The 14,984-nt window shown below is 38.0% G+C and overlaps 1 protein-coding gene across 2 annotated transcripts in view; it reads left to right on the top strand.

Moving 5' to 3' along the window:
• Positions 1-14,984, top strand: part of ZFAND3 (zinc finger AN1-type containing 3) — a 336,794-nt gene that overhangs the window by 237,152 nt on the left and 84,658 nt on the right. For both annotated transcript variants that reach the window (XM_037063265.1, XM_037063264.1), the window contains exon 3: positions 7,715-7,897. In XM_037063265.1, coding sequence (XP_036919160.1) covers positions 7,715-7,897 — 183 coding nt within the window. The remainder of the gene's footprint in view (positions 1-7,714; positions 7,898-14,984) is intronic.

The raw sequence follows: 14,984 nt of genomic DNA, 5'->3' as shown, positions 1-14,984 counted from the left end.
TTTTAATTTTCATTTCTCTGATAATTAGTGACATTGAGCATCTTTTCATATGTCTGTTGGCCAACTCTCTGTCTTCTTTGTATGTCCTGATTAGATTTTCTAATCCCACATTGCTAAGAGTTTTTATCATAAATGGGTGCTGGATTTTACCAAATGCTTTTTCTGTATCTGTTGATATGATCATGTGGTGTTTATTCTTCATTTTGTTAATGTGGTGTATCACTTTTATTGATTTGTAGATGTTGTACCAATCTTGCATTCCTGGAATAAATCCCACTTGATCATGGTGTATGATCTTTCTATGCATTGTCTTACTCAGTTTGCTAATATATTGTTGAGGATTTTAGCATCTTAGGTTAATCAGGGACATTGGCCTGTAATTTTCTTTGTTGTGTCTTTACCTGGTTTTAGAATTAGAAAAATGCTGGCCTCATAAAATGAGTTTGGGAGCCTTCCCTCCTCTTGTATTTTATGAAATAGTTTGAGAAGGAGAGGAATTAGTTCTTCTCAGAATGTTTGGTAAAATTCACCTGTGAGGCCGTCTGGTTCAGGGCTTTTGTTTGTTGGGAGTTTTTTGATTACTGCTTCAAATTTTACTAGGTGTTTTTTTAATCATAAATGGGTGCTTGCTTTTATCAAATGCTTATTCAGATCCTCTCCTTCATCCTGATTTAGTTTTGGAAGAGTTTATGTTTCTAGGCACTTACCCACTTCTTCCGGGTTGTCTAGTTTGTTTGCATAGACTTGTCCATAATATTTCAGTACAATTTTTGTATTTTCTGTGTTGTTTTTTCTCCTCTTTCATTTCTGATTTTATTTATTTAGGTCCTCTCTCTCTGTCTCTCTCTCTTTCTCTCTCTTTCTTTTTTTTTTTTTGATGAGTTTGGCTATGGGTTTGTCTATCTTGTTCATCTTTTCAAATAACCAACTCTTGGACTCATTGATCTTTTATATCTGTTTTAGACTCTATTTTGTTTATTTCTGCTCTGATCTTTATTATTTCCTTCTACTCACTTTGGGCTTTACTATTCTTTTTTCAAGTTCCTTTAAATGTAAAGTTAGATTGCTTATTTGAGCTTTTCCTTGTTTCTTGAGATAGACCTGTAACGCTATGAATTTTGCTCTTAGGACTGCATCCCCATGTCCCATCAATTTTGCATTGTTGTGTCCTCCTTTTCATTTGTTTGAAGATATCTTTTGATTTCTTTTCTGATCTCATTGTTGACCCATTCATTGTTTAATAACATGTTATTTAGCTTTCGTGTCTTTGTGTATTTTTTAGTTTTCTTCCCTGATTGATTTCTACTTTCATAGCATTGTGGTCAGAGAAGATGCTTGATATGATTGCAATCTTCTTAAATTTATTGAGACTTTTTAAAAAGATTTTGTTTATTATTAGAGAGAGGGAAAAGGAGGGAGAAAGAGAGAAACATCAATGTGTGGTTGCCTCTCATGTGCCCCCCACTTAGAACTGGGCCCACAACCCAGGCATGTGCTCTGACTGGGAATTGAACCAGTGACCCTTTGCTTTGCAGTCTGGCACTCAATTCATGGAGCCACACTAGCCAGGGTGATTTATTGAGACTTGTTTTGAAACTTACTGAGACTCAATAAAGACTTGATTTTTTTGTCCTAACATGTGGTCTATCCTAGAAAACGTTCCTTGTGCACTGAAAAGTGTATATATTCTGCTGCTTTGGCAAATAATGCTCTAAATACTAACTAAATTCATTTGACCTCGTGTCATTTAAGGCCACTGTCTTTTTGTTGATTTTCTGTCTGGAAGATCATCTATTGAAGTCAACAGCGTTAAAATCCCTGACTGTGACTGTATTTCTGTCTCTCCCTCCCCTTTATGTCCATCAAGATTGGCTTCTCATATTTATGTGCTCCTGTGTTGGGTGCATAAATTATTAGGCTTAATCCTCTTGTTAGATTGTTCCCCTTTTCATTACATAGGATCCTTCTTCATCCCTTACTATAGCCCTATTTTTTTTAAGGTTTCTTTTTTTAAAGATTTTATTTATTTATTTATTTATTTTTAGAGGGGAAGGAGAGAGAGGGAGAGAAACATCAATGTATGGTTGCCTTTTGTGCATCCCCTGCTGGGAGTTGAGCTGCAGGGAACCAGCCTGCAACCCAGGCATGTGTCCTGGCTAGGAATCGAATTGCGATCCTCTGGTTCGCAGGCCCGTGCTCAATCCACTGAGCTACACCAGCCAGGGCTTGTAGCCCTAGTTCTAAAGTATATTTTGTCAGACATAACTGTGCTACCTCAGCTTTTTTTTCCCTTTACGTTTGTAAGAAATCTTTTTCCATCCCTTTACCTTTAGTCAGTGTGTATCTTTTGATCTGAAGTGGGTCTTTTGGAGGCAACACATATATGGATCTTATTTTCTTCTATCCATTCACCTATGCTGTATTTTGGTTGGAGCATTTAAGCCATTTATGTTTATGGTGCTTATTGATACATATATATTTTATTGTTAGAGTATTTTCTTCTGTTTTTCTTTTTTTCTATTTTTAATACATTTTATTGATTATACTATTACAGTTGTCCCATTTCCCCCCCTTCACTCCCCTCTGCCCTGCACACCCCCTCCCACCCACATTCCCTCACTTTAGTTCATGTCCATGGGTGATACACGTAAGTTCTTTGGCTTCTACATTTCTTATACTATTCTTAACCTCTCCCTATTTTCTTCCTACTATTTGTGCTACTTATTCTCTATACCTTTCCCCCCTTCTCTCCCACTTCCCTGTTGCTAACCCTCCATGTGATCTCTCTTTCTGTGGTTCTGTTCCTGTTCTAGTTGTTTGCTTAGTTCCTTTTTGTTTTTGTTTTAGGTGTGGTTGTTAATAACTGTGAGTTTGCTGTCATTTTACTGTTCATAGTTTTGATCATCTTATTTTTCTTAGATAAATTCCTTTAACATATCATATAATAAGGGCTTGGTGATGATGAACTCCTTGAACTTGATCTTATCTGGGAAGCAGTTTATCTTCCCTTTCATTCTAAATGGAAGCTTTGCTGGATAGAGCAATCTTGGATGTAGCTCTTTGGATTTCATGACTTGGAATACTTCTTTCCAGCTCCTTCTTGCCTGCAAGGTCTCTTTTGAGAAATCAGCTGACAGTCTGATGGGCACTCCTTTGTAGGTAACACTTTCCTTTCCTCTTGCTGGTTTTGTTTTAAGATTCGGTCTTTATCTTTAATTTTGGGTAATGTAATTATGATGTGCCTTGGCATGTTCCTCCTTGGATCCAACTTCTTTGGGACTCTGAACTTCTTGGACTTAGTGAAAGTCTATTTCCTTTGCCAGATTGGGGAAGTTCTCCTTTATTATTTGTTCAAATAAGTTTTCAATTTGCTGTTTTTCCTTTTCTCCTTCTGGTATGCCTATAATTCGGATGTTGGAATGTTTAAGGATGTCCTGGAGGTTCCTAAACCTCTCCTCATTTTTTTGAATTTTCATTTCTTCATTCTTTTCTGTTTGGTTGTATCTTTCTTCTGGTCAACAGCATTGATTGGAGTCCCAGTTTCCTTCCCATCACTGTTGGTTCCCTGTACATTTTCCTTTATTTCACTTAGCATAGCCTTCATTTTTCATCTAATTTGTGACCAAATTCAACCAATTATGTGAGCATCCTGATCACCAGTGTTTTGAACTGTGCATCTGATAGGTTGGCTATCTCTTTGTTGCTTAGTTGTATTTGTTGTGGAGCTTTGATCTGTTCTTTCATTTGGGCCATTTTTTTGTCTCGATGCACCTGTTACATAGTGAGGGGCAGAACCTTAGGTATTTGCCAGGGCAGGGCAGCCCACTTTGCTGCGTTGTGATGCTGTATGTGGGGCAGGGGTGTGAGAGGGAACAATGATGTTTGTTCCGCTCTCTGCTGGATTTTAGTCGCTTCCCCCACTACCCACAAGCAAAGTGGGCCCTTCTGGTGCTGATTCCTGTGTGTATGGGTTTTTATATGGTCTAGGACCCAGTGGATCTCTCCAGTGATCTCTCCTGTGAGTCTGGGAGTTTCTTCCAGTGCTGCCTCAACCCCTACTGGTGTTTTCAATCAGTAGTTTGAGGCTTTATTTCCCCCAAGCTGGAACCCTGGGTTGTGTGGTTTGTTTCGCTTCCCAGTTGTTCCTCTCAGTTTATCTGCATGTGAATGTGGGATTGCCCACTCCACCAGTCACCACCTCACCAGGCCCACCAACTGCTACCTTGCTGGTTAGCCACCAACCTGCCGTGATTCCTCTTTGCCCGGCTGCCCATCTCCACCCTTCCTACTGGTTTGGATGGATGTTTCTTTTTTAACTCCTTGGTTGTTGGATTTCCATACAGTCGATTTTCTGTCAGTTCTGGTTGTTTTTTGTTTTTAAATTGTTTTTGTCCTTCTTTTGGTTGTGTGAGGAGGCACAGTGTGCCTACCTACTCCTCCATCTTGGCCGGAAATCTGTTTTTCTTTTATTATCTCTTTCTTCTTCTTCGTGAAGCAAGCCCTTTAACATTTGCTGTCATATTGGTTTGGTGTTAACAAACTCCTTTAGTTTTTTCTTGTCTGGGAAGCTCCTTATTTCTCCTTCAGTTTTAAATGGTAGCCTTGCTGGGGGAAGGTAGCCTTGGTTGTAATTTCTTGCTTTTCATCACCTTGAATATTTCATACCACTCCCTTCTGGCCTGTAATGTTCTGTTGAGAAATCAGTTGATAGTCTAGCTGGTGCTTCCTTGTGTATAATTGCCTTCTTTTCTCTTGTGTCTTTTAGGATTCTCTCCTGTCTTTAAGCCTGGTCATTTTAATTATAGTTTGTCTTGGTGTAGGCCTCTTTAGGTCCAAGTTTGGGACTCTCTGAATTCCTGGACCTGAATGTTTTATTCTTTCACCAGATTAGGGAAGTTTTCTGTTATTATTTCTTCAGATGGGTTCTTAATCCCTTGCTCTCTGTCTTCTCCTTCTGGTATCCCAGAGTTTTTTTGGGGAAAACATCAATCACCCAGGTGACTCTGTCCCCCTACAGCCCAGACTTGATGCCCCCAAACTTCTGGCTTTTCCCCAAAATAAATTCACCATTGAAAGGGAAGAGATTTCAGACCATCAGTGAGATTCAGGAAAATGCAACAGGGCAGTTGTTGGCAGGTGGGAGAACTTTGTGAGGTCCCAAGGTGCCTACTTTGAAGGGGACTTAGGCATCATTGTCCTCTGTACAATGTTTCTTGTATCTTGTATCTTCTTCAGTAAACGTCTCTATTTTTCATATTACATGCTTAGATACTTTCTAGAGAAACTTTGTATATCCTTCTGTAGCTTGCTTTTCTCCCTACATTGTTTTTTGAGGTTTTTCTGTTATATTTGTAGCTTTATTCACTTACTGTAACTGCCATAGAACATTCTATTATATGATTGAATATCCAAAGAATGGATTAGAATGGACATTTTACTGGACATTACCTATAATTTTAAACATTTTTGTGTACTTCTCATCTTCACATCTTCCTTCCTCAACATAAGAAGTAATCACTATCCTGAATTGTGTTAATATTTTTATTTTATTTTTTTGTGGTATTTCTTTCTTTGTTATTTATTTATTTATTTATTTATTTATTTATTTATTTAACATATTTTATTGATTATACCATTACAGTTGTTCTATTACCCCCCTTCATTCTCCTCCACCCTGCACACCCCTCCCCCACCCTTCCCCCCTTTAGTTTATGACCACGTGCCTCAAGTTCTTCAGATTCTATATTTCCCCTACTATTTTTGCCCTCCCCCTATCTATTTTTTACGTACCATCTATGCTACTTATTTTCTGTATCTTCTCCCCCCTTCTCCTCCTTCCACTCCCCTGTTGCTAACCCTCCATGTGTTCTTCATTTCTATGGTTCCACTCCTGATCTAGCTGTCCTCTTGGTTTGCTTTTGTTTTAGGTGTGGTTGTTAGTAACTGTGAGTTTGCTGTCCTTTCACTGTTCATATTTTTTTATCTTCTTTTTCTTAAATAAGTCCCTTTAACATTTCATATAATAAGTGCTTGGTGATAATGAACTTGAATTTGATCTTATCTGAGAAGCACTTTCTCTGCCCTTCCATTCTAAATGAGAGCTTTTCTAGATAGAGCAGTCTTGGCTGTAGGTCTTTGGATTTCATGATTTGGAATACTTCTTTGCAGCCCCTTCTTGCCTGTAAGGTCTCTTTTGAGAAATGAGCTGACAGTCTGATGGGTACTCCTTTGTAGGTGACTGTCCCCTTATCTCTTGCTGCTTCCAGGATTCTCTCCTTCATTTTAATCTTGGCTAATGTAATGATGATATGCCTTGGTGTGTTCCTTCTTGGGTCCAACTTCTTTGGGACTCTCTGAGCTTCCTGGATTTCCTGGAAGTCTATTTCCTTTGCCAGACTGGGTCAGTTCTCCTTTATTATTTGTTCCAATAAGTTTTCCACTCGTGGCTGTTTCTTTCTCCCTTCTGGTACCCCTATAATCCGGATGTTGGAACATTTAAAGATGTCCTGAAGGTTCCTAATCCTCTCCTCATTTTTTTGAATTCTTGTTTCTTCATTCTTTTCTGGTTGGATGTTTCGTTCTTCTTCTGGTCCACTCCATTGATTTGAGTCCCAGTTTCCTTTCCATCACTATTGGTTTCGTGGACATCTCCCTTCATTTCAATTAGTTTAGCCTTCATATGTTCCTCTAATTTGTGGTTAAAATCAACCAGTTCTGTGAGCATCCTGATCACCAATGTCTTGAATTGTGCATCTGAGAGGTTCTCTATTTCTTTTTCTCTTAGAGTTATCGGCTCTAGGGCTTTGAGTTCTTCTTGAGCCATATTTTGGACTGTTCGTGCCTGTTACGTATGAGGAGCAGAGCCCCAGGTGTTCACCTGTGTTAATATTTTAAAAAAGATTTTGCTAATTTGTTTTTTAGAGAGAGGGGAAGGGAGAGAAGGAAACATTGATGTGAGAGAGAAACATCGATTGGTTGCCTCTCGTACGCATTCTGACTGGGAACTGAACCTACAGCCCAGGCAGTTGCTCTGATAGGGAATCAAACCTGTGACCTTTTCATTTTGCAGATGACACCTAACCAACTGAGTCATACTGATCAGAGCACTACGTTTGGCTTTTTAATCATGTATTTTCTGGTACATTTTTATACACTATAAAATTTTCTGTATCCTCATTGATGTTTTTAATATGTTTTGTAAACTGCAAGGAACAGACTTCGTTTTTTTTATTCTGAACTTTCTACCTTTTAACTGCTAAGTTTATTGTGTTTACGTTCATTACCATTACTGGTGTGTCTATACTGGGATTTTATTATATGTTTTCTATTTACCCTGCTTTGTTTTCTGCAGTTTTTAAAAATCTTTTTACCTGTTTTTTTGTGCAACTTCTCTGTATTTTTCCACTTTATATTGATTACCCCCAAAATTTCAAAGTGCATTTTGCTTTGCAAAGTCTTAATTAAAGTCAGCATTCTACCTACCATTGTTGTAAACAAGATGAGAACTTTGGAAAGCTTTCACTCTAGTTAATCTCTAGTACGATCTCAAAAATTACATATTTTTGATCAGTATTTTACTTCCATTTTTTAATCACCCAAATTAGTCTTTCTTATTGCTGCTGTTAATTTCATTTTTATTCTTTCATTATTTTCTAATACTCAAGGAGATTGTGAACTTCTTCATTAAACTAGTGTTCTTACTTTTTCTCTTCAGACTTTCAAAAGAAACAACCAGACGATGATTCCACTCCAAGTACAAGTAACAGCCAATCAGATTTGTTTTCCGGAGAGACCACCAGTGACAACAACAATACCTCGATAACCACGCCAACTCTTAGTCCCAGCCAGCAGCCGCTTCCGACAGAACTGAATGTAACTTCACCAAGTAAAGAGGAGTGTAAGTACCCAGATCTGTGCAGTGGTAGAGAAATCAGCCCAAGAATCCTATTGTGAGTTTCTTGGTAATACCTCCCCCCCAAAAAGATAGCAACTTTTTAAATTCAAGAATAAGTGTTTACATATAGGCCCAAACCAGCAAGTCAGAATAAATTACATAGAGCTTAAGCTCCATTCCATAGAGCTTAAGTTGATCTTAAAAGATAACTTTTTATGTTAACTGTGAAGGTACACAAGATTTTGAACCAGTCTAGGGCAGTGGTTCCCAGCCCTGGCTGCAAACTAGAATCCACGGTGCGGGGGGGGGGGGGGGGTGTAAAACACTTTCAGTTTTCAACAGCATCCCCTAAGTCTAATTTACTCAGTCTGGATGGAGGCCCAGGAATCCATTCTTTTTAACTCTTCAGAGGGTTCTAAAGTGCAGCAAGTGTTGAGAACCACTGATCTAGGGAACTTACCCTGATTTAGGAACCTTGGCGTGAAACCTTCTTCTGTCATTCACTGAGCCTTGACTTTTTCTAGGCAATTAACTGAGATAATAACACGACTTTAGCTCAGAACATAGATAATTGAAGAGAGGAGGAAATGGTTTCTGTTACTCTTCTGTAAGTCTTCAGTGATAGAATTACCATCATTACATATGTGATTTGGAAATCTGTTGTCCACTTAAGCTTTATAATGCTATAACCATCTCCTTTAGGGCATAAGTATAACTAACAGTGTGTTGAAATTATAGGAATGTTATGACATAGCAGTTTTTACCTTTTGAAAGCTTTAGATTACAGGTTGAAATTTGGTGTTTCAACTTGAGTGAATATCTAGAAATCCTTGGAATATGGTAGGTTAGAATGTTCTGTCTACTGACTTTGAAAAGATTGCCAGAGAAGGAATATTTATTCAGACTCATCATAAATCATGGTACAAGGCAAAATTGAAAATATAAAATGAAAGAAAGCCATGGTCTCTGTTCTCAAAGAATTTACTCTTTAGCAGAGGGAAGTAAAAGTATTTATTATTAAAGATAGTCACTGTTAAAGAAGAATGTTGATTTACTAGAGAAAGTGGTGTTACAGACATTGTAGATAGAGTAGATTTAGATAAGGAGGAAAGCTGTATGGAATTCTGCAATAGCAAGTGACCCCTTCAGAACCATTTATGGGGGACAAGGCTGGAAAGGCAAATTGTAATCAAGTTATAGAGGATTGAATGCCCAACTAAGATAATTGGATCTTGGACAATATGTTTTTGAACAGAGAAAGTAATATTACAGTTCTTCTGGAGAAATAACATGGCAGTATTGAAAATGGGAAGTATTATATGAGAATAACATTGCAGGAAGAGACCTTATAGTACTGTAACTTTAATTAGAGACCCAGGGAAAGATGTAGAAATCATTTAAGAAGAGAAAAAGGATGAAAATAGTAGTGGTAATGTTAAGGCTGTAGGTTTGGTTTTGTTTCTAAAAATCTGTTTGGAGTAATATACTTATTGAACTGATAAAAGCTATGGCCTCAGAAAAATACAGGCCATTCATTTATATTTAGTTTTTAATATAATTTTTCTAAAGCTTACTATGGCCATTAGGTTAAGAATGCCTTGTCTATGAGAAAGGTTGGAGTTGGTCAGGATCTCATTTGATGGAACTTAGCTGATTGGACCCACACACACACCAGGGTAGGGCCACAGCAAACCAACTTCAGCAGCCAAAATATATATGAGACTGAGAAACAATATTGAGCACTATTTATTGAGCACTTAATGTACAAGACATTGTAATATATGTTTTGCACATTTTTTCTTCCTCATGACAATCAATGACATAGATACTATCCTTCTCCTCATTCTATAGATAAGGAAACAGGCACAAAGAGATCAAGGAATTTGCAAGCAAGTGCATACCAGAAACAGGATTCAAATTCAGGCATTGGGCTTCAGATGAAAATGTTACCTCACTTTTATGAAGTGTTTGCTACATTCTGAACACTCTTCTAAACTCTTTACATGTACTAACATTTCATTTCACAATACCTTGTGGGGTGGGTGCTCTTAATGAGGAAGTTACAGAGAAGTTCAGTAACTTCTGCCCAAAGTTACAGAGCTCCTGGTTTGTGGTATTGTTCAGTTCCACCCCACTAATCTGGCTTCAGAGCCTATGCTTTCAATAACTATAGCATATTGCCTCAACATTGTGAAAATGCTACAGACTCCAAACTAATAAGTGACATTGGGATTTGGTGATTGTGAGATTGATTATCTAAATAAACTATCTCAGAGCTTTGTATATTCATTTAGAGTCTTTGCTGAGAGCCTACTATATTAAACACCAGGTTATGTTCTAGGACAGAAATGAGTAAGAATTAGGTCTCTATTCACAAGGTCACCTTTTCAAATACACATGCCTCTCCGTGAGATTCTGGCTTGTTCTCCCAAACAGGTACCTCAGAATTTTGAGGTAAAAGGGAGGCAGCAGCTATATCAGTGGTTCATCATTTGCAAAAACTTTCTCATGTGCGTTTTGCTGCCTCACCTAGGTTGAAAACTATGCTAGAGTAAGGAGATGTGTGCCTGGTTTGTAGGTAGCAGGTGTATGGATGAGGAAAGTAAAGGTTTTTCATAGCTGTCAGAGCTGTCCAGGTGAATGCATTACAAGTTAAAATGATTGTCAAGGAGTAGTGAGGACTCAGGAGAGATTAGACAGCCCCATCCATTGACACCTTGCAAATTTCTTCAGCTGTGACCTACCTAGGAGAAGGATGAAGGAAGAAGTGGCAGGGAGTTACTTGTGTTGATCTTTCCATATCCCCAGGGGACCAGAATCTCTTAGTTTCCTTCCCTAGAGAGGGATGGAGAAGTAGGGAGTGGGACTTGCTGGGAACTGGGTTTGGGGTTCCCAGTTCAAAGACTAAATAATTTTTAAAATGTTGAGTAGTTATAGATCCATTGTTACTGTGTTGAACTGGAAGTGCTATGTCTTTGGGGCTTGTTGAAATGTTTTGCTTTTTTCCTAATAATCAGGAGAGTGAGTATTGCTTACATCTACTTTCTACTTGCTGTTCAATGAATATATGAACAGAAATGTTCTGAGAGTCAGGACATTAATGGTGTTTTGAAAAGACTGCAGCTAGCATAATAACTATTGACAAGAGTGTGTAAAATACAGATTTGTATCCAAAAGAATTAAGACACCTGACTGAAGGTCAAATAAAACAGATATATCGAAGTGATATTTGTCTGAACACCCATACATCTCTTCCTCTCCCATCTTACGTATCTGCAGAAGAGTCCATGGAATGTTAGCCTTTTTAGAAACATTTAAAGAAAACCCAGCATAAACAAAATTCAAATAGTAACCAAAGAAATTGTCACAGCATTTAAATATTATAATAATGGTAACTGCTAACACTAGCATACTCATCAAGGACTGTTTCATATACTTGATCTGTATTAATCTAATTTATCTTCATAACCCTGTAAGGTGAGTGCTGTTACCATATCCGTTTCACAGGTGGAAATGGAGGCATGGGATGATTCAGGATCTTGCCCAAGATCAGCAGCCCTACTATCTGGCACCATACCATAGCTGCCCGTCTCTACCGTGATTTGTAGTATAAAGGACATTGCGTGCAAAGGAAAACTACAGAGGGAAGGGGTGTTGCACAGGCACTTAAAAGGAACAAAACATTTCTGTTTTTCGTGCTACCTTTTTACTAGGTTTTTTCTCGCAGAGGATATAAAGTGTGATTCCTTCCTCTCCCCCATTTTCTTGAATCAGCTATTGGGGATGATGTCAGGTTGCTGGTAGAATGCTGGAACAAGTTGTTTTGTTGTTATGTTTGAATGACAGGTGGAAGACTGATTACCTTAAGTCAGAGACCAGATTGGATTTAAAAATGAACAAAAAATGCCCCTTTCTTTCTCATTTATAGAAGAGAAAAAGAAAGGGGCATTTTTTGTTCATTTTGGACTTGCCCCTTTCCTGTTGTCATGCTTTTAAAAACTTCAGCATTCCTATTGATGACCTGTTTGGGAGCCTTATGATGTGCATGCCTACCTAGGTTTCTATTCCCTCACTCACAATCCTACTACATAGTGGATGGAAATTGAGGTGTTGGAGGAGAGTTAACGGGTCTGTTTCAAAGCAGGCGAGGAAGAGAACTGATACTGTGCTGTGAGGGAAAAGGCATGGCAAGAAGTTATTTTCAAATATTGACATTCTGATCTAGCATTCAAGAGAAGATCCACCTGATGCAGAACACTCTCCTAAATTCTGTAGAGGCACATACTCAGAAATAAATAGCAACCAACACATACATAAAACTATATTTACAAGAGGGCCAAGGGCCAGTCCAACAGCTATTTTTGTATGGCCTTTGAACTAAGAGTGATTTTTAAATGATTGAAACAAATCAAAAATTTTGTGACATAAAATTAATATGAAATTCAAATTTCAATGTTCATAAATTTTATTGGAACACAGCCATGTTCATGCATTTATGTCTTTTCTGTGGGTGTTTCTGCACTACAGCAGTGGGAATTGGGTAGTTGCTACAGAGACCCAGAGGTCCTTTACAGAGAAGTTTGCCCATCTCTGTTTTACAAAGCACTTTGACAAACATCATTTTCATGGGATCATCCTGACAGTGTGCCATGTTGGCAAGGCAGATAACCTCCTTTTTATTCTACAGATAAGAAAGAGGTTTGCAGGATGACCCGCCTTGAGTCACATGACAGGGCTAGAACTCAGCTATGGGCCTTTTCATCACAATACTTGAGGAATTTTCCCCTATTCTTTTATACTGCATTTACCCAGGAGATGCTTTTGTTGTAGCAAGAGAAAACACACAGAAAAAGTGAGAACCATACTAAGCAAATGTTAGTGAAGATTTTTAATGACTAAAGTTTAATTTCCAAGTGATGGCTGGATTTTTCTTTAATATGACAGTGATTCCCAAAGGAAATTGGAGAACATTCTTCATCTGTAGTTAAATTAACTTGGTTGAATGAAGAGAATTCCATTGTTTTCTTAGAAATTGGTTCCTGGAGATATTTTCTAGCTCCCCTGGCCATTTAAAAAAGTAAAGTAAAATGAAGGTGAATTTTAACAAATTTCCCAAGACAGCTCTTGGGTCTTTGAACAACATTGGACCTCAGTGGGTACTAGTCTTCGTTCCTGTCTGACATGCCCATTATCTGTCCCCTGGAAAATTAATATCACTGTCAGCAAGTGGCTAAGCTTTTTGTTTTTACCCATTTCTAGTAATGCCTAAGTGAAACTAGTTTTCCTTTTTTTGGAGTATGCCTACTTTAGAAGACCAGATATTGGACAAATCAGGCTGGCTTATTCTAACAGAACACTTAGAAAATATTACTATTGAAAATATTTTATGACTTCCTGTTGGACTGGTTTTACATGAAATATGGTATGAGATTTATTTACCATTCTCTTTGTGTCTTTGTGTCTTTCTCTTCCCTTTTCTCTAATGAAGCTCAAAGCATCAGGCCGTTTATCAGAGATAATTATACAACAGATAGAGCTTTTCTGATATATAATAGTCTCAAAATGGAAGATTCTTCCCCATAGTGAAAAATGCCCAAATTTTAAATGTCTCTTTTGATTTTAATTTAAAGGTTTTTTTTTTTAAAGTGTATTTATTTATCCTGAAGCTGATTCCGTAGAATATGCTGCTTTTATTTGGGCTGTGTTCTAAAAAGATTGATACTTGGCAGTACAGTATAATAATGTACAGTTATGTGCTGTATTGAATTGAATGGCTATAATTCACAGTAATGAATGCATGGGATCATTAAGTTAATTCGCATCAAAATGCAGGAAGACTTGAGCAGGTTAGCAGTATTTTTTTATGGAAATTATTTCTATTTCATAATGTTAGCTGGATCAGAACTGTTCAAGCACTTTCAGTGTCATCTGACCTTCAACTTGTATTTGAAATAAGGGCCAAATTAAAGCAACATAATGATTATTCATTTACTATTTTTTCTTTTTTTAAAAAATATATTTTATTGATTATACCATTACAGTTGTTCTATTCCCCCCCTCATTCCCCTCCACCTGCACACTCCCTCCCCCACCATTCTCCCCCCTTAGTTTATAATCACGTGTCTCAAGTTCTTTAGATTCTATATTTACCCCGCTATTCTTGCCCTCCCCCCTATCTATTTTCTACCTACTGTCTATGCTATTTTCTGTACCTTCTCCCCCCTTCTCCTCCTCCCACTCCCCCATGACTAACCCTCCATGTGTTCTTCATTTCTGTGGTTCCACTCCTGATCTAGCTGTCCTCTTGGTTTGCTTTTGTTTTAGGTGTGGTTGTTAATAACTGTGAGTTTTCTGTCCGTTCACTGTTCATATTTTTCATCTTCTTTTTCTTATATAAGTCCCTTTAGCATTTCATATAATAAGGGCTTGGTGATGATGAACTCCTTGAACTTGACCTTATCTGAGAAGCACTGTATCTGTCCTTCCATTCTAAATGAAAGTTTTGCTGGATAAAGCAGTCTTGGCTGTAGGTCTTTGGATTTCATGACTTGGAATACTTCTTTCCAGTCCCTTCTTGCCTGTAAGGTCTCTTTTGAGAAATCCGCTGACAGTCTGATGGGTACTCCTTTGTAGGTGACTGTCCCCTTATCTCTTGCTGCTTCCAGGATTCTCTCCTTCATTTTAATCTTGGCTAATGTAATTATGATGTGCCTTGGTGTGTTCCTTCTTGGGTCCAACTTCTTTGGGACTCTCTGAGCTTCCTGGATTTCCTGGAAGTCTATTTCCTTTGCCAGACTGGGGCAGTTCTCCTTTATTATTTGTTCCAATAAGTTTTCCACTCGTGGCTGTTTCTTTCCCCCTTCTGGTACCCCTATAATCCGGATGTTGGAACGTTTAAAGATGTCCTGGAGGTTTCTAAGCCTCTCCTCATTTCTTTGAATTCTCATTTCTTCATTCCTTTCTGGTTGGATGTTTTGTTCTTCCTTCTGGTCCATTCCATTGATTTGAGTCCCAGTTTCCTTTCCATCGCTATTGGTTTCGTGGACATCTCCCTTCATTTCAATTAGTTTAGCCTTCATATGTTCCTCTA

The sequence above is a fragment of the Sturnira hondurensis genome, unplaced genomic scaffold (genome assembly GCF_014824575.4).
Source record: "Sturnira hondurensis isolate 20B ecotype Veracruz unplaced genomic scaffold, ASM1482457v3 Scaffold0014430, whole genome shotgun sequence".
NCBI lineage: Eukaryota > Metazoa > Chordata > Mammalia > Chiroptera > Phyllostomidae > Sturnira > Sturnira hondurensis.
The sequence above is the reverse complement of the archived record's forward strand: the minus strand, read 5'-3'. Positions and strand labels throughout refer to the sequence as shown.